Source organism: Spinacia oleracea, chromosome 4, assembly GCF_020520425.1.
Source record: "Spinacia oleracea cultivar Varoflay chromosome 4, BTI_SOV_V1, whole genome shotgun sequence".
Lineage (NCBI taxonomy): Eukaryota > Viridiplantae > Streptophyta > Magnoliopsida > Caryophyllales > Amaranthaceae > Spinacia > Spinacia oleracea.
In genome coordinates this window covers 173,938,260-173,965,967 of record NC_079490.1, presented here as the reverse complement: position 1 = coordinate 173,965,967, position 27,708 = coordinate 173,938,260, and the positions used below count along the sequence as shown (strand labels likewise).

The following is a 27,708-nucleotide window of genomic DNA, read 5'->3' as shown; positions in this document are numbered from 1 at the left end:
ATCACAATTTATTAAAAATATAAAAAAATATAAGTCCATGTTCTTTTTACGTTACCTGATGTTCTTTTAATTATATACTAATGTTGTTAAGGTGCACCATGCTCTATGTGCACCATGGTCCACCTTCTAAATTGCGGGAACCTCAAATGAACGTTTAGTACTCTTTTACATTTATAGAAGTGGGTCATACGAGGCCCTATATATATATATGCATGTCTATATGCAACAAATAGTTATACAAGCGTCACAAATGAAAAGCAGTTAGTTTGTTGTTACTCTCTCCATCCCATAATACCGAGTTTTTATTATTTTTTTGGTTGCTCCAAATATGGTTGATAGTATTGCGGTTGATGGAGCAACAAATACTAGAATTCTGCCTGTTACATCCACTCCCCCTTCGCAAAATGTTTCAAGTCCCTGGTAATTTAAATTACTACTACGTATTTTGGTAATTTCATTTCTTGTATTTTTACTATGTGAATGTGTACTTTGAATTATTGTCACTAAATATTAATACTACAAATATATATCATTTTTCAGGTACAAAAAAGGGGAAACTACAACAGGAAGGCAACTACTATGTGCTAAATTTCTTAATTGGATAGGCTATGAAGAAATTTTCTCATCGCAAGTAATTTTTTCGCCTTTTAATGCTAGTTAGTATATAGCTTTTGGAACAAAATAATAATTTTCCGTTCCTACTTAATATGGTATTTGAGATACAAACTTTTAATTAAGCGCACTTAACCAACAAAGTCTTGACATAATGATTAAGACTGAGGGCCTTGTTCAATTATCATTTCCCAATTTGTAATTTTATTACCCTTATGACTCATTCGCACAAAAAATTAATCAAGTTTACCCAATATTATATTACATTTATACCTCCCGAAGAAGAGGTTGAGTTTAAGGGCTTCGAGTTCCACTCTCACTTGTTGATTATTCGGACCATATTTGTCGAACTAAGGGTGCATTCTCTTCAAATTAAAATTATAATAAAAAGTAAGTTTTACACTTTCACGTCTAATACGTACGTTCAGATAAGTAATAAGTTATAACCAGGTATTATCAGGTCAATAAGTTCCAAGTAGGTCCTATAAGCTAGCTAAGTTAACTCTCTCCAATTGACTCAGCTCTCTACCACTAGGTGTTATAAGTTCAATTCCAACAACATTTGCTCAGGTCAATTAGGTTTTCCATAAGTCAGATAAGTTCAGTTCAGATAGTACAAGTAATATCCGGCAATTAAGAGAACACCTCCTAAATTAGTTCGAGTAGACAATTAATGGCAAAAATATAGTTCGAGTAGAACAAAATTGTTTGTACGAATTCGAACTGCTTTAACATGCATGACGTATCTATGTTTTATGTTTTTGCTAATAACTAATAATAATAAATTGTACCAAATTTTAGGTATGGCGAGCATCAGTGGCAGAACTCCTAAGCACAGCAATACTAGTATTCATGTTAGACACAATTTTCATATCCTCTAAGATCAGTCATGAGACACCCAACGTTGTATTTGCATGTTTTGTTGCTCTCATTGTAGCATTCCTACGCCTCGCCACCCACCCGGTCTCCGGTGGCCATAGCAACCCGACAATCACTATCTCTGCCGCTTTCATGGGCCTCATCTCCTTATCTCGGGCCATCATCTATCTCATAGCCCAATGTATTGGGTCTATTCTCGGCGCGTGGGCACTTCAGGCTATGGTTAAAGGTTCTATTACAAGCAGCTACTTGTTAGGAGGGTGCACACTCGCGGTGGCCACCTCCGGCCTAAGCGGCTCCGGCATTATTGGGATCGAGACGGCCCAAGGCCTTTGGGCCGAGATCATTTACACTTTTATTTTCCTCTTCTCCGTGTGGATGGCCTTTGACCAACAGCGGTCAAAGGCCTTGGGTCAACTTCTAATGTGCTCGATTACTGGTATCGTAGTTGGCCTTACTATGTACCTGTCCACCACAGTGACAACCCAGAAAGGCTATACCGGGGCAATTATTAACCCGGCGAGGTGTTTTGGGCCTGCGGTTGTGAGAGGTGGACATCTTTGGAATGATCATTGGGTGTTTTGGGTTGGGCCTATACTGGCCTGTATTGCATTTTATCTGTATAGTAAGGTCCTTCCACTTGAACATTTCAAAGCAAGGACAACTAACTGAGGAGTAATGTATACCTAGTATTTGAGTATATATACATGTATAATACTTTGTATACAATAAATCTTGTTTTTGGAAAATGCAAGTTTGTATAAATACTTGTATTACAAAGATGATTACATTGCTTAATTAGAAGGTAAATGGTTTTTAAATGGTTCTTTTTCCAATGAGAAACGTATACAATTGCCTAATTGGAAAATTATTAAATGCATTCAGAAAAACGTACTCACAAGTCACAAATAATACAGGACATCCCGTGAAAAATAAGGAACCATTTAACAAACACTACTATAAGAGAATTTAGTAAAAACACTACTATATGAGATTTTAGCCGATAACACTTCCAAAACGAGTCAAGTCCTCTAGTTTATTCCCAAGCCTCTAATTATGAAACAATAATTGCTAATAAAATAGCCTTATTGACATATTCAGAAAACAAACCCAATAATAAAGAAAGACTAGCAAAGTATTTTTCTTTGAAGAAAATCTAGCAAAATAAAGGATCTCATACCATTTTTGGTCCAAGTAAATAGTACTCCCTCCGTTTCTTTTTTATCTTCCTGTTTGGAGTTTTGGGTGGAAATTAAGAAACTGGAATCTTTTAATGATTGGGTGTAAGAGTAATGATTGGGTGTAAGAGAAAATAATAAATAAATGAAGAAAGCAATAAAGAAATGAAGGAGAGAGAATATATTTTTATGAAAGTAATAAAAAATCATAAAAGTGGGGTTGGGTGGGTGAATAGGGAAATGTGAATGAATTAAATAAGGGATGGTGGGAAAATTTATGGTAAAAAGTCATGTCCCAAAATAGAAACAGAAAGATCAAATAGGAACGACATTTATATAAACAGGAAGATCAAAAAGAAATGGAGGGAGTAATACATAACAAAATGCATCAATTAACACTAAATTGCTGTGATCAAGCATAAAACACTATGCAAAGCTCTTTTCGGTACAAGCAATACATGACTGAAGTAGAAAAGCTACATTGAATACAAAACATAAGAACAACACAAGATTTGCTAACATCTTTAGCTGAAATTGCTTATAATACACGAGTGATTTCAGACGCGATTAGGATTTAGGCTTTCGTTTATTACTTATATATGCAATATCAAGTGACACGGGTTAAGATCATGAGGCCGATGTCTGCAAAAACGAAGAAGGATCGGCAAGGGGCTCGTGGACAACCGAGTTAGTAGAAACCGAAACAGGGTTACCTTCTAGTTGTAACATGATACTCCCTATGATTTCCAGCAACAGCTTCTTGAACTCGTCTTCTTTTACGAACTTCCCGTCATCAGCATCCACCATCTTAAACACTTCGTTAATTACCTTGTCCATCTGCTCATAGTATATTTTAACCATATCAGCAATGACAAATAACAGATTATTACGTACATAAAAATACAAGACAGAGAGACAGAGACAGCTTCTATAATAATTCTGATTACACTTAATTGCTTCAAGGATCAGGAGTTTAAAGATCATGAGGACATAACTAAAGATGGTTGCTGGCCCGACCCAACACGAAGCCCGGTCCGGCGAAGTCTTGGGTCGGGCCATATTTTTTTTGAAAAAGTACGACAAGACACGCTCCGGCCTGGCCCGACAACGTGCTAAATTTAGTAAAATTAGGTTTGGGCATGCCGACCCAACATGGCCCGGCATGTGGGCCTCCATTTTTGAAATGTCCGTCACAGTCTGTTACAAATGGGCTGGGTTCAGGCCATAAGCCCAAAAGTCAGCCCGGACCAAAGCCATCTTTAGACATAACTAGCATAAGCTAACACATTTTTCAAAATGACTTATTAGATATTACCTCAGCAACCGCGCCATAAGGGGGTAAACCAGCAGACGGAGCCAATGAATCTAATGCCAATCGAAGACACTCCTTTGACATTCTTCCATTCTTATCTCTAGGTAAGGTTTCCAGCACAGCATTCAGTACCTAGTTATATCATCCACAAAACAATAACCTAAGTTCATATATGAAGCAAATATTGACCTTAATAATTGTACTTGGACTCGGGAACAACCCAACAAATATCGACAAAGGTTCGTGTCTGACACTACTCTGGACTCAACAAGTTTGAGAATTTTCCATGTTTTTTGTCCAAAAATGAAGAGTAGAAGTGTCAATACCCATATCAGAATGTCAAGGGTACTTGAGGTAAAATGAAGAGTCCGAGTAACATAGATGTCAAAGGATCAATATTGTAATTTGGCCAATTATACATGAGGTTTGATGTGTGTGATAAGATGGTAAGATGACGGAGATACCTTGTCTGTTTCAAACTTATTAGCTACAAGGTTCTTGATAGCACTTCCATCGTAGGTGTTCTCAGTGTGTGCAACAATCACAGGTTGCTCTCTAAGACGCTCAACTATATTCTCAAGTACTTTCTTCACTTCCTTCAGGAAAGCCTCCTGAGCTGATACCAGTTGCTCATCATCATTACAATCCCGAGTACACGACTCCAAAGACGGTTCCACAATATTGCTCATAACCTACAAAAAATTATACATATATGATCAATGATACACTTGAAATAAATGATAAGAAGATGTAACAAGGGAAATACCGAAATAGTATAGTAAATTACCCAAGAATCTGATATAGGGGGCAACCCTTGATCAACACCAAGTTTTTGCAAAGCCTTGACAATTTGATCACAGAAAGTTCCATCTGGAGTTGCAGTCTCAGAGAAAATTAACATCATGTCCGTCTCAAAAACAGGATTACTCATATATTCTTGAAGTTCTTCACCATCAATGCGGAGGATAACAATGGGGTCCCGCTTTAGTCCTGCAGCCATGCCTATAAGGATGTCCGATAGAACTTCTTTAAACTCGCTCTTGCTTACTTTCTCCTCCGTACCATGAGTGAATTCATTCAGAACCTATAACAACCAACAAAATGAATGAATTTAACATAATTATGAGTACTTTTTTATTAGTGCTATTTGTATGTTTTAGAGACTCAAACCCTCAATTCAAGCTGTACTAAATACTAATTGCTATCAAACAGGAAAAGTCACATGGTTAATTAATTCCTCATTTTTCACATCCTCAAAGTTTATGTTGATTTGTAGCTTAATACCGCCGTTCACAATCTTATAAAACACGAATTTCACAACTACTACCTTAGACGGTGACCTCTTTTAACCCCAAACATTTCACATACCTGCATCTTTTGGCAGTTTTTTGAAACTCTAGACGATCTACACATTCTACAGTTTCTATTGGCAGACAAAGACATTTCACAAACCGACCAAACCATTCTATTGGTATACTCCACATCTTTAGGTATACTTATCTTAATAATATTTTCATTAAATGTGGTCCTTGCTCATATTTATTGCCTAAACTATGAAGTTAACTAAGATCCTCATAAAAATTGTGATCCATAAGGTTAGCTTGCTTGTTAAACCAGAGATAATTGACTACCAACTCTCTTAGAGGTCCCCACTCCAAAGAGCACTTTCGGCAAATTAAGTAGGATAGTTTCAAAAGCCTCATGGTTCTTTCTGCTGGATGTCAAAATCATTATTACACAAGCACTTGCAAGTTGCCTAGAAGAAATACTCCATATGATAATTTGGACCCCACCCGGCCTTCTCATTACATAGTAGAGGTGGCAAACATGTCGTTTGGATCAGGTCATATTCAGGTGATGAGTTATTCAGTTCGATTAGCCATTTTGCCGAATGTATTCAAGTCTCTTGTCAATTAAATTACTATGCTAGATTAAACAATATTAATCACAGTAATTACTAGGACAGTCCAAGTAATCGAGTTAATTTCTGGTTTTAGCCAGTTATTTAGATCATGTTCGATAATCAGGTAGCGGTTCCTTAAAGCTCTTGATTTGCCTTTACCATATTAACTGTATTCCTGTAAAGGCAGAGAAAAAGCTCCTCCCCCACCCCAAACCCCCCTCCCCCCTCTCTCCCTACCACAATCCCAAATTCTGGGAAACCTAGAGATGAAAAAGTAATGTGGGGTTGATTAAAACTAGCTCTTTGTCTGATCTGCATAAAAAGCTTCTGGCGGCCTACTTTTTGGCTGGTCTGCAGCATATCATATTATAATGAACTCATTAAGAATAATTTAGGTCACTAAAAGGATCATTTGGTAGGATAGTCTGCCACTATACGCGGTTATTTAACAGCTTAGTCTCTAATTTGCTGCATAAACAAAGATAAGATTCTTCAGAGCATCAAAGACTTCCTCTATTAAAAGAAAGGTCTGGCCGGCTGGCGAAATGTTTTTGACATGTTAAGTAAGTGCTTAATAAGTTTCTTGAGGAAGTGACTTGTACAATGTTAGACAGTTAGTCTAAGATCAATCGTAACAAAACTTGGATTTGCAATCTTTTGCATAACAAAATTCTGAATCGAAAATTGGAAACTCATGTAACAAGCAACAACAGATACACAAGCAAGAAATTCAAATTAAAAAAATCAAATTTCAACATCACAGAAACCAGTGGGAATATCTTTAACCAATACAACAGCTATTATCAGATAGAGACCCCAAATGAACAAAAAGAAAAGGGATATATAATAAGGCCGGTCGCTTTTCTGTCTTTTTTGCCATTAATTATGTATTAAGCTACTATCAATCTACAAAGCTATAGTTTTAAAAAAATTACAGCTTTTATCCTTTTCTGTTCATCCCTTTCTAATAACCTAGTCAACCAAACTCATCCATCACAATAATATAAGCTTCCTTCAACAGAGAGTTCTAAAGGTTAATAGTTCCTTGAGCCAAGTAAATCCATCAGTTACCAACCACGACGAACTTAGATAACTAGTTGAATACCGACCCCCGACCATCTTAAAATCACTTCACCTACCTCTGCTCTAAACATTAGACTTCTGGGATCTCGTTCACATAGTGTAAAACACAACCAATCCTATTACGAATTAGGTATCATACACTTTCGAATAGTTTCTATGTGTATGTTTAAGGAGCTACAGAATGGAGACGAAATTCAATCTCATGTCTTTGTAGTTGGTACCACCCAAAACGTTAACCAACTAATTAGCTAGATGGTATCCACATAATATATTGTATTATATGTAGCTTAATAGTCTCACCCTAATGAGTAAACAGAGACTTTTATAATATAAGTGCTATAAAACAACTATAAGTGTCATGTAGGATCAAGTTCGATACTTGAATAATCCAGCAGGAGCAATTCGGGGAGCAATTCTCAACTTGGTTTTCCTTAATAAACTAAGCAATAATTACGATTCCTAAAATTGAGGTTATCTTAAGGAGGTGCTGCTTGGTAACGTGCATTACCTTCCGTCGGAGGATTAAAAAAAAAAAAACTTCCTAGAAGAGACACATAAAAACACATTTACGAGGCTACGAATGTACAGAGTCTACACGGAAAGTTCCTAATCACCAGACACCAACATTCTTGGTTGACATAGGAATTAAATTCCCATAGGAAGTTTGTGTTAATGGGAAGTTACTTCCTGTGTGAACTTCCTAGGAAATGGCATATTTTTATTTGGTTGCACTAAGGAATTCACATTTCCTAGAAAATGACATGAGAATTGTGACTTATCAAGGGGAGCCCATGGAAACTCCAAATTCCCACGAAGTTCTACTTCCCCATCTTATTAATTTCATGCCAACCAAACAACATGATAAATGTGCACTTCCTAGGAAGTCACACTTCCCCCTCTAATTACTTGCAACCAAACATCAGCTTAGATAGCTCAATTGGCTACCAACTCTTTTTAGTTCTTTAGGAGGCACAAAAGCTAAAAGAAGAAATTACTCGCAAAATGTAATTCAACCAAAGTTTATGAATACCATTATCAAGGACTTAACCAACTACATGAACTACTCAAAAATTCGATATTTTCCGTCTAGTAACCTACCAAAAGGCCAAAACGAACCTTACGAGTTACGACCGTTCTTTCTCGATTCTCCCAAACCAGTTGGAATTTCAATGTCGTGGGTCCAGAAAAGATTGTCCACATCGAAGACGATGTGTCGTTCATTTATGTAGTGGACAATCTTTTCTGGATCAAAGGGGTAAAATTATACCCCTCATTCGATCCTTTTCCCTCCTAACACTCCCCAAAATCCAAGCATGGTAACATAACCCTATCATACCAATAATATATGACATATGACATATGTCACACACACCCATTTCCTCATTGCTAGTATTAAATTCACTCATTCCGCATGACCTATGTTGCATAAAACGGATAAGAACACAGGTACGGATACTAGTCCGTACACGTATACCGGATAACAACAAATTCTGAACTTACCGGCCATTATACATTACGCTTACAATACATCCCAGGTTAAAATCTCCCTCCCCTACTTGTAATTTGTTGGATCATTGTGACTTATTCGGACCAAAAAAAAATGAAACTAAAAAGTGGAGCAAAATATGAAAGAAGGAAAGAGAGAGGAAACAAACCTCAGAATAGATGTGATCAGAGTCAGGAGAAGAGCCTTTAGGAGGAAGACCAAGAGCAAGACCAATATCAGCAACAGCAGGTTGAAGTTCTTTCACTGACAATTTACCATCATTATCACTATCTAATTTTTTGAACTTATCATCCACATATTTACTCAACACCTCCTTATTTTCAACCAACTCCATTATATCTGAACCGTCCATTACCTGTCCTCCTTCCAACCCCTTTTTCTTCCCATCCATTTCTTTATCAAACTTTTTTTTTATTATTTTTAATTAATTCTAAAAATTAAATTCACACCCACAAATTTTAAGAGAAAACCCAGAAAAACCCAGATTTTAGTTTTTTTTTTAGGAAAATAATTAAATTTATGAGTAATTACGCAATTTGCAGAACTGTTTTTTTAATAAATGATGAATGAAAAAGCTAACTTTAGAGTGTGTGACTTGTGAATTTTGGCGAAACTCTCAGTGATTTCTCGTGTTGCTCTTACACCGCTTTTATGGTACTACGAATGTGTTTTAATGGTGAACAGAGACAGGCGGAAGAGAGAGAGAAAGAGGCAAAAGTGTGTTTAGACACGAAAGTAATTGAGAGAGAGAGACACGTGGATTTGAAATTCAGAAAAGGGGTAATTTGGACTTTTTAAGGACCACCGTCCACCCAAATCCATGGTGGAGATTGTACTATATTTTAGGTTTGACAAAAGAGTGATCTCATTTTAACCTCTGGTTGATCATTATCGTTCCACTTGTTCATTTAATCAAATGGATCGTTCATAATTTCATATTGGGTCGGGTCATATTGATTAAAATCGTATTAACGGGGATCCGGGCATTAAGGTGATATTACGTTCACCTTATTCCGAATAAATAAGTTTAAATAAAATAAGATAAAAAAAAGAGTTACCTAAATATACAGAGTAATTAATTACTTTCGAGTTTAGATACAAGTTGGACTGTTCTTGTAGAGCTGCCAGATATTGAGCAGAGGTCTAAACAAATATTTCGAATGTGTGAGAAAGGTTTACAAAGGTAGCTAATACGAGTATGTTCTTTGGGACCGAATTAATTTAAAAGTGAACTAAACGGAGCTCCTTTTTGAAGGAAGCTTAACTTAATTGAGCTAAAATGAAATTAAGTTTTTTTAAAAAAACAGGGCCTAAAACACACATATAATAATAGTCCTCTATAGATAAATGGATATCCCTTTAAGTAATCATGTTAGTACTTGGAGTTTATATACATATTGTGGCATTGTGTTTATTTCGTGTTGTTCACAATATTTATAAAAATTAATGTAAATGTAGGGTAGAAATTATGAAAATTTTCACAACACTAGGGGTGTTTGGTTGGTTCCGTATCGTGCTGACTTCAGTGTGTTTTCTCTCATTAATTTTGTGTTAGTTTCGGACGTGTTATTGTAATGTTGTGTTAGAGATTGTGACGTAGGAAGGATGGGTGCACGATTCGACAAAAATTGCCAAAAATTGCTGAAATGATTTCTACTAGTTGAGCCTCCGGTGTCCGATTGCTTAATATAATATGTTTTTGGAAAGGAAACGGGCCCACGAGTTCAACTCACAGCTACGCCGTGACTGATGTTAAGTCATCCGAGTTCGTTTAGGGCTCGAAAACTGCAGTTTAATTATTTTCGACTTTTGTTTTTAATTCCGCTTCGTATTAGGGTTTTGTGTTAACTATTTAAACACTTTATTTTCGTCAATAGAGGAGAACTATTCTTTTGATAATAAAATTATGAGAGTTTATCTCTTTTCTGGTGGATTCCGGAGTTTTTACAGATTTATCGCTCGTAAATCTATAGCTATTCGATCGTTCGTTCTAAAGATTAGCGCTTGCTTTTCTTTGGTAATTCCGACTGCGTCAGATTGCTAGACATGTCATAGTAGTTGAATGACCTAAGTAACACGATTGTTATAATACATTTAACACTTGAGACCTAATGAGATCCTTGAGATTACTTGGATGGCATGACAAGACTTTTTCATAAAAAAATGTAATGCCTTTGGACAAAAGTAATACTCACATTTAGGATGTATATTGGACAATTAAGTTCCTTTATGTACAAAATAACAAACGTAATTTGTAAGTAGTATATAAATTGACCATCACAAAAAGGAAACCCTATTAGAAGAATGAAAATGACAATCACCCAAGAACCCAATTCAATGCCGTATGCACTATGTGCACAAAGTTAAGTTAATTAGACGGATATGCTCAAATGCATTTCGTTGATTGTGTGAATTTCAGTGAATGTAAAGATAATATGGTTAATGTAATAACCAAAGCAGATCAATCCACCAAACATGAGCAAACATATCTGTCACCTGCATATTGTTGTATGAAAGTTTTCCAACCAAAAAATCAAGAACAAAACAGCAATAACAGATGTAACAGCAATACTGGAAAGTGTTATTACAAAATTAACCAGCTAGATTCCTCATAAAGTGAATAATACTTATTCATTAGATACAATAATAGAATTTCTACCACACCAGACTGAAAAAGTGTGCTTTCATTGCTCCAAAACTTAAAAAATAACAAAAAGATAAAAGAGACAGCACTCTTAGATACTCAAAATCGCTCTCAAGGCTCACCTAAGGTTACCTCTATAGAAGTCATGGGAAAGTGTGGAGCCACAACTGTCAGAGACGAGATAAAGAAGCAGAATTAGAACTTGCGCTTGGCTGCACCAGTATCTCGCAGTTCCCATGCAGGTTTACTTTCCTTTGCAATATCATTTTTTATCAAACCACGAATCTTCTGCACCAACAGATACTACACCAGGAAATACCAGAAAATGTTATTAACCTTTTGTATAAATGCTTCTAGACTTGCTTTTAGTTTATTCATGTAAAAAAAAAGGAAAAAAAAAACTTCTAGACAAAAAAGAGTACATGACTTTGTTCTTTTCACCTTGAAAAAAATAAAGTTCAGACGAGGGCTAATCCCTAGCTTTGTATACACTAAGAGAACAACCCCTCTCCAATTCTTTACCCAAAAAAAGGGTTGAAAAACACCTAAAGGGTTTGAAACCGAGTAACCCTAATCAAGGTGAACCAAAACAATAACCAAGAGTCTTCAAGTGAAGGAGGGGGGAAAAAACGCGCAAATATCAGAAAATAGAAATGGAGCTTACAGAGATGTATTTCCTCTCACTACAAGGCACACACTAATCATTACTATTGCATAGCCATTTCAGAAAATGCAATACGATTTGGCGAGATAGCTCAAGTTATAAAAAATCTCTTGGGAGCAACCATTAAACCATTTGCAAAAACTACAATAACAGAACGACATATGTTAAATTAATCTCGTCGATTTAGAAACTTACTTGACCTGCCGCAATCAAGGGTATCCACCACTTGTGTTGTGCATTTGGGTTAGGTCCCTCAATCAACCTCCTGTCAACCAAGATACCCTTACTTCCATTTGAAACAATATCTATGATAGTCTTGACCAAACTTGGTATCCATGAAATTCCGTTTGGGAGAACCTATAATGAGGACAATAATTACCAGTTAAAATATCTAAAGTTGTTTAGATCGAGTTGAAAGCAGATACTAATGATGGAAGCACAACGGAATAGGTACTGACCTTTTCGCCACTTTCGTTTTTATTACATCGCCCACTGTTCTCAACCAAAACAATAGGCATGGAGAATGCCTAGGAGAAAATTAAACAAAACGATAAATGTTCAGCTTAAGGAAGTGTAAACACAACATAATCAAGTCAAACATAAAGAAAACTGAAATCCAGCTAGGGTTCACAAATGCATTAAATGGTCCTTGTATAGAGGAGGAGCCCAAACAAGAGACATGTATAAGAAGGATAATTTCTATAACACGCGAACCACAATAAATGCCAGACATTTGCAAGAAATAGAAGTCTCTGGTTCTCTGTGGGAAAAGCCATTATCCTAAGGCTCCGTTTGGTAGGGCGTAAAACGTTTTCATGGAAAACGATTTTCCCTTTTTTAATCATTTTACGTTGTTTGGTTGGGTAAGAGATGGAAAACAATTTTCCATTACTCTCTCAAAGATGGAAAACCCTTTTCCATTTGAAATGGAGGTAAACCACTTTTCCTTCTTTCCTTCTTACCTCCCTCTCCTTTTTCCCCCTCAATCTTCACCATCTTCTCCCATTTTCCTTTAAGTTACCAAACAAAGGAAAACAGTTTGGAATTGTGTTTTCCCTTGAAAACTGTTTTTCATGGAAAATCGTTTTACAATGAAAACGTTTTACGCCTTACCAAACGGAGCCTAAAAGTGGCGGGGAGGGCAGAACGAACATAAAGGAATTTTTTGTCAAATATGCTGAATCCTTATTTTTAAAGTGTAACCCAATGTCAACTATTTGCTGATTCCATCCAACAGGAGTCAAGTGCCTTTTAGGAGTAGCAAAAAAACACCAGAGGATAAAAGTTACACATCAAAACTACCACTTGGCTGCTGATAACCTGATTTTCTCAAAGGCAAATCAATAGGCGAATTTGAATCAATCAATCAATAGCACCTAAAAATGCAAACAAATAAAAAAAATATAATATGGATTATTAAGGAAACCCTAGAATGCTACACAAGCTCACAAAAAAAATTAACATCTTTCCTATGCCTTTTTTTCATAGAAATAACGAGTAGAAACACATTAGATCAGAATAGTAACACAAAAAATTAAGGATACACCAGAAAGACCCCAGCAACATATTGATCCCAGAAAAAAAGAGAGATTTTTTAGGAGATCAAGGCAAAACAAATTAATCAGCACCTGATTCAGAAGGTAGGATATTTGACAAAGAAAAATAAAAAACTAGAAATCTAAATACTAGCCTTTCAAGGAGTAATTATAGCACAAAAGATACTTTTTATTGCCTATATTTACTACAGCTTCCGAGATATTTACGGCACACTTGGTGGGAGCTAAAACTCTGATTCAGAAGGTGGACCAAGCAGTTAGCTGTGTTATTTCCCTCAAGATTTCTACTCTGCTAAAGAAAACAATAAATGAGGAGCAATACACAACATTATAACAGCATACACTAAAAAAAGTTACAAGAGAGGCACAATGCAAACAGAAGAATGGACCAAAGAAAAGCCAAAAGGATGGAGATGCCATACAAGGGAATCCTGCTTTCTTATTCCGCCCCCAAGGTGGACAACTTTTAGAAGAGCCTCAGATCTTTTAGTGAAGAATTCTTCATAGCTCAATCCATCTGGGGGTGAGAGCTGAGCATGAGTAAGGACAACAGCAGCACGGTTCCATATTTGTTTTCCAAAACTATATGTAATCGCTTGGATAATCTGCCTGTCTAATGTATCCACTCTGTAGGAGTCTAAGCGGTCCACGTACAGCAATACATCGATAGTCTTATCCAAAAGAAAGCTGCTCCAACCAACACAAAAGGAGAAAGTTAGAAATAACACGAGGATGACAAGGTAAGGCAAAATAAAAGGAGGAAAAAGAACAATCGACGATAATAACAATAATTTCACATTGTTAGGTGTTGATATCATGTATTAAAATGTGAAGATCGTCCTAAATTGATAGATAGATAGATTGTATTCTACACCGAGAAATGATTGCCAAACAAATCTGTTAGATAATGCCTTGAATCGGTCAAGCCCCTTACGGTATCTGTTATTTTAGACACGGGTTATCTGTTTTGGGCCTATTTTCTGGGCTTTTCCGCATCTGTCTAGAGAGTACTATATAAACTCTTTAGGTGATAACCTAGCCGTATTCTGTAATCTGTATTCCTCAAGATCAATAAAACTTTCCTCCCCTCTGCCTGTGGACGTAGCTAACACATTGTTAGTGAACCACGTTAAATCTCTGCATTCTTTAATTACGTTAATTTAATCTTTCTTTGCATTCGTTATAACAAAATCTATCCACCTTCATACCAAAACAAGTAGACAAATTCAGGTAATGTACCACAAAAGCTCAAGAGGGGGAATCAGACAAATCCATAATATCCACACAGCATAGCAATGTGAGTACAGCTGAAGTTTTCTAGAATAGATGAAGTGCATAGTTAAAAAGATATTAAAGAGAGCTAATTAATTGTTAATAGCTTCAGAAATAAAGAGGGACAAGCATCTAAATTGTGCACCATCAACTAACAGCTGATGCACAATTGCACACAGATACATTTAGAAAAAAAACTGAGAGAGATGATTGCTTAATATTGTATGTAGCTCAAGATAACGCTTAGTTATAGAGACCACCACCATAAAAACTCAATTGTGTAGCGAGCCAACACATCAACAAAATAACATAAAAAATATGGTTCAGGAATATGATGATACAACTGAACTACTAGATAAAATCTACACACCAATTTCACATAATGGTATTTGAAGCTATCTTAATGTTAAGAGTAATGTTACCGAGATTTCCCAATAGATAGCACATCGTAGTAGGTTTAAGGCATAAAAGTAAAATAAGATAACATAAGTACATAACACATATCAATATTAACCTTAGACGCTTTGATACGAAAATTTCTCCTTCTTGCAGTTCAACTATTTCAATGACCTCTTGATGATATATGTGAAAATTTAGAAACAGACATCCTTCCAGCTTTTAAAGATATGCACTCATTAGGGATCATAGCCTTATGTGCCAAAAATGGAAGAACATGCCCCATTTTGGTATCAAACTAATATTTTTAGAGAACCTATCCCACCCATATATCAGGGAAATGGACAAATAGTTCTGAATTTCTGATCACAAATAGAACATGGAAATAGGCATCATAAACCTTTTCAAAATTCAGTCCGTGAGCCTTAAGTCCTTAACCCTGGTTATGTCTATGTGGAGCTGGAAAATCTACTAGAGTATATTCATGCGAAAAAAGTTATAATACTGAAGACAAAACTGAAAGTTCAAGAGATGTTAAAGCTGATCGTCTTCACCTCTAAGATATCTTGTTGAGGAAGAAGAACACAGTTGGTCACTAAAAGATGGGAAGTAGAGGTAAAGAGATGACAGATAGACAGGACATACAAAAAGGATAGTCCTTTATCTAAATCTCTCCTCTCTGTAAGACCTAGACTCACGTTATTCCTCTTTGGGGGTTCATGTGAGGAAAGAAAGGGATTATCCATATTGAAATGCCGTGGTCTGTGGTGGATGACTTATGACCACAATCTTCACGAGGAAATCTAAAAAAAAAATTACCCGAGATGCAACAACAGTACGAAATAGCAGATAGCAGAGGAGAAAATCAAACCCTCATATCCATTTTTTAAAAAAAATTGGACCATTCACAAAAACATTGTGGCCTTGTGGCTACCATAACTCTTGGACACTCTCCCAATCAGTCCATCATAAACACAAGTATATAGTAGAACTAGTTTACCCAGTGGGTATTTCGGGGTAGGTGGAAACAGACTAATAAGTATACCAACAGGACAATAAGTAAGCAACCAAACTGAGCGTACTACATTCAAGAAAACTTATGAGAACAAAGTTCTCAAGGGGGCTAGAAGCATGCATCATTTCTGAAAATAGAGAATTATTAAAAATACAAAGGAATTTCCATAATAAAAATGTGACACAGTATCAGCCACAACAAACCTTTTAATCATATCAATAGCACGATCATTCACATATCCTCCTTCAACAAGACCTGGTGTGTCAATAATGTTCAACGTAAATCCTGCTCTTGCACGAGAAATCATCACAGGCCTTGATGCTTCAGACTGACAGTCAATACAAAGAAAGATAAAAACACTTGCAGAACAAATGACAACTGCCCCTCATGTTAAAAAAAAGAGAAACTCTAGTCATGTCCTTTCCAAGTCAACACATGATAATGAATACAGTAAATTAATATCTTCATATTGTGTATCTTGGTCAAAGGGGAAAACACAAATATGCAATGAAGGCCAAAAACCCAACCAAATATGTAACCATTTAATCCATCTTAAGTCTGGCGCAACCCTGACAATGCCATAGATTTTGGAGCACCATTCTCACATGTCTCCCAAGAAATGTTCCACGCTTGTTCTTTCAGCCTAAAATAAGGAACTCTCGACACCCCAACCCTTCAGTACCACATAGAACAGAACTCATAGTCCTCTTAGTACGCCAAGGAGGCTCAGACCATCTAACTAAAGCAAAAAGAACATCCAACTATGAAATTAGAGCACTAAAAGATTCATTCGGTGGTTTCCACCTTCAGAGGTGCCCCTTAGAGGATCCTCAAAAGTCAAAAGTAAAAAGAATGAGTGAATAGGATGGGAAACAATTACAGCCTTTCAGATAATTATATTTCCTCCAAGAAGTTTGCAGGTATTTGGAAAACCATGGACTTCGATAACAAATAATCATGAAATACTATATATGAATATATAAAAAATACAGTGTCACAATATGCCATTTGTTTCGAAAATGCTACAAACCAATACCTGAAAAGCACTGACAGCTACTACTCGTTCACCGATGACTGAGTTTACCGTTGAAGATTTCCCAACACCGCCTTTCCCCATTACCAAGATGGTCAATGAATCTACATTCTACAGCCAAAAACATTAAAACAAACAAGTCAAAACACTCTATATGATTCCCAAAAACAATTACACATGAACAAAATTGAGCTGAAATGTAAAAAATGGGCCAAACCTCTTGCTTCAGTTTCCCCAAATATTCGAGCAACTTAGTTTGAGTTGCAAGCGGAAACTGCTGAATTCCACTCCATTCACGAACCACTTGGGAAGCCATCTTAATCTCTCACCTGCAAAAAAAACAACCATGGCTAACATTCACTCTAAAAAAAACTATGGCTAAAAATTGAAACCTCTTTCGATGAACCAAATTCAATCAAAATCAAAATTGCACAATGTGCCAGAAGATAATGTAATACATTGTCCACCCTAAAAGTTTTAAACTTTCAGAAACACTGTCGTATAAACCCTAACTTTAAGAGGGGCCAATCCAATTTCAATTGGGAAATTTGGCATAGAATTTCAGTGCCCACTAAAAATTCACTGCAACCCATCAAAATTTTCTAAAATTGAAACACAAAAGGCTCATTTTAGCATTTAATCATTGAAAATTACGTGGGTATTGAATAAAATGTTCTGAAAAACCCTAAAAAACCCAGAAAGAATGGAGTTGGTGGGAAGAGAAACTTACGGGAGTTGTTGGTGATGAAGGGTAAAAGGAGAGAAGCCGTCAATGGAAGGAAGAGGAAAGATAAGGGCTTTAGCTAAAACCCCAGCCTTATCAACTTCAATGCCCCCCTTGCTTGTTCTTTCTCTCGCTTTTTCTGCCTCCTCCTCGCGCTAATATCTGTCTTTCTCTCTCCTTCCCCCACCTGATTCGTAATAAGATGTGGACCCAAAAATTGTAAACTGTACTCAAGTAGAATGTAGACGGTTGATTATTCTGAAAAAGCTGTAAAATGGGTCGGGTCGTGTTTTTAAATTCACGGGTTGAAAATTGAGTTCACAAGTAAGAACTCACTTGTGAATGAAATTGGCGTACCCCAATCTGAATTCTTTAAATCGGACTATCGGAGTATACAGGAGAGTAAAAAGCTTGCACCTTGTATTTCCCATAATCCACATCCCACAGTCCATTTGATGAACGTGTAATTATACAGTGGTTGTTAAGCCGTATTTTATTTAATATTTAAAATAAAAAACACAAGACAAGGGATTGTGCTAAAGATAAGTCATAATGAATAACGATGTAGACGTGATTCAATCTAAATCTTAAGTATAGTACACGTATCTTCTACGTTCTAATGAAGTTTTCAATGGGTTGTATATATAACCTTTACATTCACACAAATTTATACAACCCAACAAAGACTAGCTACTGACTACAAGAAGCTATTAAGACTCCTGTCTTACAGAGGGAAGAATTGAATTGTTGATGTAAAATCATCAGATTCTTCACAATCCTTTAATGCATCAGTTCTCTTCTAGATACAGTATATGTTATTTCTCATCAAACAAATGATGTTCATCCTGGTGTTGCTCATGTACATCTTCCTTATCATAAATCTGAAACTCGGATGTCCTTTTTACGTCTCTCCTCTCTTTCCTATGCCTATGATAATGCTGAATCACATCATCCCCCTGTTTGCTTTCCGACTGCAACTGCTGAATTACACCGGCGCTACTTTGATATTTGTAATGTTTATGTTTGTCCTTATGGACATGGTGCAAATGCTGGTTATGATAGTCTGACCGATGTGCTGCATGGTGGTGATGATCTTGTTCAATATTCTTCTTCTTCCGGTGCCTATCATGCATGTTGTGATGATGGACAACTCGGTGATGATGTTGAGGTTTATGTTTCTTGTGATGAATTAGATGTTGATCATGCTGAATTTTATGCCTCAAGGTGTTTTTGTGCCTTGGTGTACCTTCCCAACAATGATCTTCCCACCAGTCGTAAAGAGGATCAAACAGTCCTTTTTGATGTAAAAGCCACAGTACCACCATAACTAAACGCCCACAAAAAAAGTATTGTAATTTAACTAGGTTAGTAGTTATTGTTGATTTTTATGCTGAAACCAATGAAGCTGAGAAAAAAGAATTCAGTTACCTGTAGGAAAGATGGACAGAAATAGGCCGAACATGACAACCCAGCTCATGCACACATATTGAATGTGACACTGGAAGTCAAATAACCCTGAACACTTGCTTCTACTCAAAACAACATAACAAAACTGATCAAAACATGGAATGAAAACCAGAACATCAACCACTTCTGCGGTTCTGCTTATTACGTCAGTAGAATCAGCCATCAGGTACACGTTCCAAGAATAAAATCTAGCAGGTAAAGTCTGGAAGCACGACTAGCATAGGCTAAAATAGGCTGAACTTTTCACTTAATTGCTACTTAAAGTGATATAGGATGGTTAAGCTACATCACATGTAACATTATCAGCCTCAACAATTATACGACAAACAGTCAGAGTGTAGTGACTAGTGACTAGAGACACATCTAAATCTTTCTGGTGCTCTTTTTATTCGACAACCATTAGTCATACTGTCATACTATGCTGTCACATCTGAATCTGAAGTCTGACCTAGCAGGGATCCTTCGGTACTAGGAAGTAGATTTTAGGTATAGGTAAAGAACAGCATTTTCTAAACCATGTAAAATCAGAACAATTTATTGAACAATCTCCATACAAATACCTGCAAGTCTTTCCTGTGATGAAATCTGATAAACCAGACCACAACTTGTTCCATATGTCTTTGATAGTTTCAAAAAATGTTGCTGTATCTGACTTCGGCGGCTGAAAGGGAATTCCCTGAAGTTTATCAGGTAGCTTCTGTTACTTTCTACTCACAAAAGTCTCCTAATGTATTTATGTGCAGAAGTAGTGGATATAGTTAAGGGGTATTAGTATTACACATCGCCTCTTGAAAGTGCAGTGAGCGGTCATCTTTACCTGTGTTCCATTGTCGAGTACTGTGGCTGTGGTGGTGAACTGGCACTCGGCTCTGTCAACTTCATTAAATTCCGAATCTTTTAAAATTGCTGCATTCGGAAAGTTCTTTAAGACTTGGACGTATAAATTCTGACTCTAGACAAAAGGGAAACACAAAATATGATAGAAAACACAACCAGGATCAGCAAAAATTCGAAAAAAAAGTCTACCAAAACATGCATATTTTGCAGCTTGATCTGTAGTTGGATAAATTTTGAAAGATCGAGTAACAACTTCTTCAGGCTTCATGATTAAAAATTGTTCCTGCAGTCACAAACTCCGTATTTGTGAAGTTACCAGGAATCGAGGCCTAGTCATGAATATATATGTAAGATAAACCACAAGGGAAATATTGATAGTACCTCCATCATTGTCACACCTTTTGAGCATTGAAACTGTACAAGATTTTAATGAAAATCAATCAATATTTAAGCTGTTATAAACTTATAATCCAGAAATTTAAAAGGATAAATGTGGTTACAACTTACAACATAAACCCTCCCCCCCGGTTCAATATCAATAGGTCACATATAAATTATAATACATTGGAATGTCTAAAAAAGTTGTCACATTTCCTAAAATGGTTTATATTTGAATTGTAGGTGATGGGAAGAGGATAAAACAACACAACTAATGAGATGTTGGAACAATGTGAAGGCTCAATAGCGGGAGTAGTATTGACATACTGTCAAGCTGTATGATGCTTCCACTTCACCAGTGTTCTTTATTTTGATAACTGCAGTCCCAAACTGAGCAAGTGTTTCAAATGTAGGGGAAGTTACCCCTAAAATCTTTCCAGGGCTCCTAAAATGAAAAGTAATCATGTCAGAAAATGAAGCCCTATGACATCAGGACAACAACTTCCTCAACAAAGCAACACATACAAATTGAGCAATGTAACAGACAGTCAGTCACCACCTGATCAAACTAGATTATGCAAGATATGTCTGAAATCGTTTTTCCGGAGAAGCAATTGAAAGGCAAACACTCTTAGCACTGAAATGGAAAAAAGATATACTAACCTCTGATAAACATAATCAATGTCATCAGCCGCTAATTCTATCAGAAGATTAGTGTTAAGAGCTTCAGAAATCCCAAAGGAAAAAGAACGCGGCCCTGCACCCTATATGCATTTTCAGTTAATGACAGTTAATGGCAATAGCTTGCAGATAAATATGAGATACAAAAACAGCAACTCAACTGGATGCTCGTTTATTCTTTCAAACCTTCCTACAACGCCATATAAAGGTGGTTGATTTCGAGCAATTCGATTCTGGTCAGCCTGAGAAACAGTTTCAAGGGTCAAACACTTGCAAACCCAAACAAAACCATAAATCGGATGTAACTTTTATCAGTAAACAAAGGGAACATATGGTAAAAACATGCCAAAGTATTTAGAAGAATACAAATAGATGTGCAGAAATCCACAAACTATAAGGACCATATAGTTTAGTGTATTAATGCAAAAACAATGCCTAAATAACAATGCTACAGAATGTTGGGGAAAACCAAAATCATTGATACTTCTAGATTTCGGCTTGAGGGTACTAACTTCATGAAAATTCCACAGCTGGTTGTGCAGACAACTCCAGTATGGGGAGGTGCAGAAATCTGGCTGACCATTAAAAGCCTCATAACTTACACCGATTTTGTTGCATTCAAGGCCGTCCAATGTGAATCTCACTCTCTCAAGTAGCATATACATAGAATAATTTCTTCCTAAATCTGGAGGCTGGCCTGGTCCATGCTTCAAAATCCGACAAGTCAAGGAAAAATTACTTTGTAAAAAAAAAGCTCTAAAAAATATTTCCAGCATATCTAGATATTAATTTTAGATTAAATTAAAATTGGCCTCAATGCACATCGAAAAGCAGGCGTACCTGCCTCGGTATCACTAGGTAGAAGTCTTCAAATGAAGGAATATTAGTGTAACCACCAAAATCCCCAACAAGGTTCACTTTAAGGAAATTGTTATTGGATACGACTGTTCTGTTTCCAGGATCAACAATCACTTCCTATAAGGTGAGCCAAGAATCCAAACAAGCAAGCAACGGGAAAGAAAATAAGGAAGAGAAAGACTAAAACATAATCAGATAGTACAAGATTGTAATGAAGTGACTCACTGATACTTTAGATCCAGTCTTGACTTCAATTCGAACACTAAATCCGACAGTTCTTTGTCCAATGCCAAATACATGGAACCTAAAAACAATGGGGGAAAAGGGTTACCTAGACAATAAAAAGAGTATTGAGAAGACAACCAAGTAACCGTGTTTAACACAATCTACAAGCATTCAGGAACTTAAAAAAACAACTGAAGCAATTCAAGATACCACTAGCAGACAACAGTACGTCCAGAGAGGAAATAATTTTAGCCAATAGTATTAAATGAAGTTTTTTTTCTCCTCCCTTTCATAAAGGAGGTAGAGAACATTTAGTCTACTTATGCATACTATATTATCATGAGTTATCTTCTGTATGTGTGAAAACACACAGCAAACATCTAGCCACCTAGTAAAGCTTCTCTAAAATCCCTACTGAAAAAGTAGACATGCGGAGTACAAATGATTGAGCTCAATTTAACGATATGTATTAGCATAGGTAAAGCACAGTTTAGAACCTTTGATGCAATGAGGGAAGTCTGTAGGTAAGAGAATCCAAACACACAAACAATAACTAAAAGGGGTCAGTTGACATACCAATCTCCAGGAAATCGTAGACAATGAGCAGTATTGGCTTTCCCCTTTACCAGCTTGTCAACTGATCAACAATAAATAAGCGAGAAAACACAAGACAAAACAATCAGAACCCTAGGAACACAAGTACAGAATTTATATGATAAATTTCACACTTACAAAAGTTTCCACATGTAGAAGGTACTCGTCGCCTATCACCACAAGGACAGCAGACTGGCTGGAGTGTGGAATTTATAAGATAAAACAAAGAAATTCAGTACAGAGATAAAAAGGAAATACTACATACCAAGTACTTTTAATTCTAAAAATAGGTGAGCTACTGTAAACTATAGATTAAGTATCGAGAAGACCAGTTACAGAGTACAAGTATGTTCTAACAGATATTCGATTACTTCTAACAAATTTTAAATAGTATGTATGTTCAGTTGGAGACTTGGGGTATTCATGATCAACCAATGAGCTGGTGGCTTATTGGAGAGAAACATAGCTCTTGAGGCACTATAACCAAATTAATACGATACCTGAGAGGCTTCAATGATGTGACCTTGTTCATCCTTCAACCTTCAAAACCAATGACGAAAGGAATGAATCGTATCCAAATTACAGGTAGACAAAGCAGGTATATATATTTAAATTCTAGAAAGAGATATTTTTGTTCAGACTTGATAAAAATTGGTCACTACTTCAACCTCCCATTTTCAAAATGAAACATTTCATTCTCTTTATAAATCTCAAAGAGAATAAGAGCATGTTTTGGTATAGTGTTTTTAAGTGATGGAAATGGAATCAATTAACTATTTCCATTACCTAATGTTTGGTATTAGAGGAGTGGTAACCCAATCCATTTCCTAAGGGTAACCATTATCCCCATTTTGTTACCTCTCCTAACCCTATGGTAACGAAATGGTTACCCTCCTCAATCCCCAATTTGTTACAAGTGATTCCTTGTCTAAGGTATACCAAACAAGTAATAATGGTAATAGCTAACACTATCCTTTCCCCTTCTTATTTATTTCCTTTCCATTTCATTTCCTAAGTTTACACCAAACATGCTCTAAGAAGTAAAACAAAGCTTAATACAGGTTCTAGAAACACAAAAGGAACATGCTCATATACTACTGCACAGAAAGAACACTACACAGAAAGTGGAAGGGGTGGGGGTGGGGCGGAGAAAGAGAGATTGCCTCTCACATATCTTCACAACACGTGCATCAGCATCCGGCTCACACTTACGCGTCTGGACATAATATTCTTGGGGTCTATAGGGAACATCCTGAAAATTTGATGCAGAAATGTCACATACTATTGAATAAGTACAAGCCAAGTAGAGGAAGAAACAGAAAGCAAGAAACAGTATAAGAAGCTATGTAGTTTGGCAAATTAGCTTCTAAATATAGAAAGCATTTTCTCATCAGCTACAAATAGCCAACTCTCTGATCAATAGTCCTTTTTTCCTGTCCTTTGTACTTAGATTTCATACATCTTGAGCACAAGGGGCCATTGCAGACCAAGAAAGAGTCCGATATCTAAAACAATTAGTGATCAAGGAAGTTAAGCATTAGCAGGTAATATGTGATATGAAGTACTAGTTTGCCATACTCGTATATAAGTGAGATCAAACACCGCGTAAACAGCAGATTTGTTGACAGTAATCACTGGAGGTAGTCGCAAAGTCTGCATCTTGTTTGTAGAATTTTCCTCCACCTCTGCAACTTCTGCCACCATGGAGGCTTCTCCTCCACTCTGAAGTCAATGCAACTCTTTATGTTAAGAATAATTTATGCAGGTTACAGACTTACAGGGTCCAGGAATTGTATTAAAAGAATGTTACCACGTACATTGTTGTATGTTTTTCATTCTACCTTCTAAGATATCGTTTTACAGAACATCATATACAATGATTATACAGACGACATTAACAACAACACTAAACAACAGTCGCACAGGAGGTCGAGATGTATGCAACCTTATACTCGGTTTGTTCAAGTTATTTACACTTACTATTTGCAGACTCTAATATATCTATGCCGTATGTGAAAAAATGATAAGAGATTGATATTCTAAAAATACATAACGATTAATCTAACAAGTAACAAGATTTACATGACAAAGTTCTAACAGGATCTTAGATGGTAACGCTTTAACGTATATAATACTGAAAAAATTACCATCAAAGTTTTTCATACTTTGAGCGCATGCATATTCCAAGCACTTACCTGATAATATTTTGATTGTATATAACAGTGAAAATTTACAGTCAAAGTTTTCATAATTTGAACCTACATTCCTAAGGCGTAAAGAAATTTCACCAGTGGAGAAGTAAAATGAGTACAGACTACCATGTCCTTCAAAGGGATATAATATACTCCGTAGGATAATAGGGTCTAGGAATTATGTTAAAAATGTTACATTGTTGTAATTTTCATTCTACCTTATAAGAGAAAGTATTTTTTATAGCCATCATATACATTGATCATACATTCCCTACAACAGTGGTCGATAAGTATGCAACCTTATTCACGACAAAGGACAATCATGAATAATACATAAGAAACACAAAACTTACAGAGTCGCTAGGAACAGCCATGTTGATGATAATCTTGCGAGTACAGTTAAGGTTGCCATTGTTATCTGCAGAAGTCTTCTCACATTTTTCGAGTTTCGATTTCGAAAGGATTTGAACTGCTTCTCCAAACCCAATTCCAATTCCCCTCACATAACCAAAATCATAATTATGAATTACAAGAAAAGGGTAGAAATTTAGTAAAACCAACGCTAACATCATAATCCCACAAACCCTTTGCATTATTACAAGTTTACGACATCGTTGAATTGAATTGATAGGAGTTTGAAGATCAAATAATAAGAGGGGACAAATTGAAAATTGAAAATTGAAAATTGAAAATGAAAATAACTGCCTAGTGAAGCCGAGAGGGTAAAAGAAGTGCTAAGAAGTAAGAAGAAAGAAAAAGTTGAAGAAAAAAGACGGAAAGGTGGTACGGGTTTTGTAAAACCGTAGCACTTCTATTTTAATTTTTAAGTGATATATGATGATATAATTAGTATTGAAGCCCCATACAATATACGGGTTTATCAATTTTTGTAATTTTTGTCTTATTATATCATCATATACAAATAGTTGTTTTATAAATTATATCTAATACAAAGTTAAAATAAGTTATTTTTTAAGTTGGAGTATAAAGTGTTCTTAATATTTAAAATCTTTATACATAAGGGAGTCATAGAAAAATCAAATTATGAAATGGTTAGTTCAATAATGGGAAAACTCGAGTTAGTTATTCATGTGATCTCATCAAAATTATTTTGCTATTATTATTATCTTCATTTGTGGTAAAATTTATTATTAGCACATTCAATAAGTTTTTATATTTGATTAATATTTGCAAATCGTCTAAATAAAATCAGAACCAATCAAAGGACGATGATATAGGTCGCAAGTTGCGACAACAAAATGTTGTCGCAATCTTACGTGTCGGCGTTTCATTGGTACATGTATGCACCACATAGGCAACGTGTCATCAATTTTTTTTTACTATCAATTGAATATTTTTACTATGAAAATATATAAATAAGGTAGTCGATACAAATCAGGAAACAAATATTTATTATATTTATAGTAAATATATATTTCTTTTTATCTTATAAATTACAAATTAAAAAAATAAAAATTATAATCTAATAATATATATTTTGTGTAATTAAAAAAAGAAATCGAATTAACTTAAAAAATACACTAAATGATAATCTAATAATATATGTAAATAAAAATTCATAATTATACATTACTTTAAAATATTATTTTAATTTTAATGATTAGGTTAGTTTTAGGGGTTTTTTCATAGTAAAAATGCCGTTCGTCTCTCCAACCACACGAGCCAGTAGTTCTCAAGTTCATATAGATAGGAAGAACGGCACTTTAGCAATACGTCCATTGAAGAACAATTTTAAAAATTGAAATTCACTCTTTCTATAGCTTTTTTTGTGAATTTATGACTCTTAATTTCATCTGGGTGCTTTGTATTTCTGTATTTCTTGTTGTTTTTCGCTTGATTTTGAAATTGGATTTAAAAATTAGTGTTTATTTTTGTGTGAAATTATGTCTATAAATTCCATGTGGGTCTATTAAAGTTGATGAATTTCTGCGAATTTTTTCAGTTCTTAATGTATTTTAGCTTGAATTTGAAATTGATTTGCCTGATTATAATTTGGGTGTATGGAAAAGACGAAGGTGGATGAACAAAATTTACAAAACCAATAATGGCGAAATACTTTTCCTAATATTTTATTTCCAATGCATTTGTAAATTATATTATTCAATAGGTAAATTGGAATATAATTAAGATTTTCCTACCTTTTTTGTAATATGTATAATAGGTTATAAAATCTAAATATTTTAGTTTCCAAATACATTTATGACACATAGGCGTGCCATGTCACCATTGTGACACGGCTTAAAGGTCGCATATTGCGACCTTTATCATTTCCGCCAATCAAATAGGGATATACCATTGAAGGGTCTAACATTTCATTTCGTTCTCCCAATAAAATTATCATACCATTTTTTGGCTCATAGAAAACCCTCTCCATTACCAATTGAGCTACTCTCACTTCCCCTTCACTCTCTCCCTCTCTTTCCATCACGCCATTTTCAATAATGTTTTGAGGTTTATACAAAAAAAATTCTCTTATAAAATAAAAACTTTAAGATAACTCCCTATTGTTATCTTGTTCAACACACACTAGCGTTTTTTAAAAATAAAATACTTTAAGAAAAATCTACCCCTCACGTAACTCTTTTTGTTTCCAATTCTATCTTTTTTTTTAAAAAGGGGATAATTACATATTTTTATCGAGATAAGGGAATAAAAGGGGTCCAAGTTATCAAAATTT

General features: G+C 35.6%; 4 protein-coding genes across 6 annotated transcripts; 1 reads left to right on the top strand and 3 right to left on the bottom strand.

Annotated features, from left to right (window-relative positions):
- Window positions 1-225: 225 nt before the first annotated feature.
- On the top strand, window positions 226-2,312 carry LOC110786501 (uncharacterized). 2 transcript variants are annotated; one of them, XM_056842940.1, is made up of 3 exons: window positions 226-448; window positions 541-631; window positions 1,414-2,312. In XM_056842940.1, the coding sequence occupies exons 1-3, from the start codon at window positions 351-353 to the stop codon at window positions 2,161-2,163; spliced, it is 939 nt and encodes a 312-aa protein (XP_056698918.1). In that variant the 5' UTR covers window positions 226-350; the 3' UTR covers window positions 2,164-2,312. The 2 variants fall into 2 exon arrangements, with proteins under 2 accessions (XP_056698918.1, XP_021846744.1); XM_021991052.2 differs by having other exon boundaries at window positions 227-420.
- Window positions 2,313-3,038: 726 nt separating this feature from the next.
- On the bottom strand, window positions 3,039-9,200 carry LOC110786499 (uncharacterized). Of its 2 annotated transcripts, none has more exons than XM_021991050.2 (5): window positions 8,623-9,200; window positions 4,769-5,065; window positions 4,446-4,673; window positions 3,985-4,113; window positions 3,039-3,506 (listed from the first exon to the last, which is right to left on the bottom strand). In XM_021991050.2, exons 1-5 carry the CDS (start codon window positions 8,863-8,865, stop codon window positions 3,297-3,299), a joined length of 1,107 nt encoding a protein of 368 aa, XP_021846742.1. In that variant the 5' UTR covers window positions 8,866-9,200; the 3' UTR covers window positions 3,039-3,296. The 2 variants fall into 2 exon arrangements, with proteins under 2 accessions (XP_021846742.1, XP_021846743.2); XM_021991051.2 differs by lacking the exon at window positions 8,623-9,200 and adding an exon at window positions 5,350-5,370.
- A 1,807-nt stretch (window positions 9,201-11,007) lies between these two features.
- LOC110786498 (translocase of chloroplast 34) lies at window positions 11,008-18,254 on the bottom strand. The gene is made up of 8 exons (XM_021991049.2): window positions 17,785-18,254; window positions 17,272-17,383; window positions 17,058-17,165; window positions 16,225-16,349; window positions 13,761-14,025; window positions 12,241-12,309; window positions 11,978-12,139; window positions 11,008-11,421 (listed from the first exon to the last, which is right to left on the bottom strand). Exons 2-8 carry the CDS (start codon window positions 17,368-17,370, stop codon window positions 11,314-11,316), a joined length of 936 nt encoding a protein of 311 aa, XP_021846741.1. The 5' UTR covers window positions 17,371-17,383; window positions 17,785-18,254; the 3' UTR covers window positions 11,008-11,313.
- A 98-nt stretch (window positions 18,255-18,352) lies between these two features.
- On the bottom strand, window positions 18,353-25,807 carry LOC110786482 (protein HAPLESS 2). The gene is made up of 18 exons (XM_021991038.2): window positions 25,364-25,807; window positions 24,397-24,540; window positions 23,982-24,070; window positions 23,319-23,358; window positions 22,957-23,014; window positions 22,801-22,861; window positions 22,225-22,303; window positions 21,982-22,116; window positions 21,654-21,848; window positions 21,303-21,383; window positions 21,124-21,224; window positions 20,788-20,905; window positions 20,464-20,496; window positions 20,272-20,365; window positions 20,063-20,151; window positions 19,806-19,921; window positions 19,207-19,307; window positions 18,353-19,105 (listed from the first exon to the last, which is right to left on the bottom strand). Exons 1-18 carry the CDS (start codon window positions 25,601-25,603, stop codon window positions 18,594-18,596), a joined length of 2,286 nt encoding a protein of 761 aa, XP_021846730.1. The 5' UTR covers window positions 25,604-25,807; the 3' UTR covers window positions 18,353-18,593.
- Between the last annotated feature and the right edge of the window lie 1,901 nt (window positions 25,808-27,708).

Bases quoted from the DNA above. Each gene is read 5' to 3' on its own strand.
- LOC110786501 (XM_056842940.1), top strand. From the start codon at position 351: ATGGAGCAACAAATACTAGAATTCTGCCTGTTACATCCACTCCCCCTT. The intron at 449-540 runs GTAATTTCATTT...ATCATTTTTCAG, and splicing joins AATTACTACTACGTATTTTG to GTACAAAAAAGGGGAAACTA. The intron at 632-1,413 runs GTAATTTTTTCG...ACCAAATTTTAG, and splicing joins AAGAAATTTTCTCATCGCAA to GTATGGCGAGCATCAGTGGC.
- LOC110786499 (XM_021991050.2), bottom strand. From the start codon at position 8,865: ATGGATGGGAAGAAAAAGGGGTTGGAAGGAGGACAGGTAATGGACGGT. The intron at 5,066-8,622 runs GTTTGTTTCCTC...TGGTTGTTATAG, and splicing joins CTGATCACATCTATTCTGAG to GTTCTGAATGAATTCACTCA. The intron at 3,507-3,984 runs GTAATATCTAAT...TACTATGAGCAG, and splicing joins CTTATGGCGCGGTTGCTGAG to ATGGACAAGGTAATTAACGA.
- LOC110786498 (XM_021991049.2), bottom strand. From the start codon at position 17,370: ATGGCTTCCCAAGTGGTTCGTGAATGGAGTGGAATTCAGCAGTTTCCG. The intron at 17,166-17,271 runs GTTTGGCCCATT...TTTTGGCTGTAG, and splicing joins TGGGGAAACTGAAGCAAGAG to AATGTAGATTCATTGACCAT. The intron at 12,140-12,240 runs GTCAGTACCTAT...TCCTCATTATAG, and splicing joins AAAACGAAAGTGGCGAAAAG to GTTCTCCCAAACGGAATTTC.
- LOC110786482 (XM_021991038.2), bottom strand. From the start codon at position 25,603: ATGCAAAGGGTTTGTGGGATTATGATGTTAGCGTTGGTTTTACTAAAT. The intron at 20,906-21,123 runs GTTAGTATATCT...TTTTCATTTTAG, and splicing joins ATTGATTATGTTTATCAGAG to GAGCCCTGGAAAGATTTTAG. The intron at 19,922-20,062 runs GTAAAGATGACC...GATAAACTTCAG, and splicing joins TACTCGACAATGGAACACAG to GGAATTCCCTTTCAGCCGCC.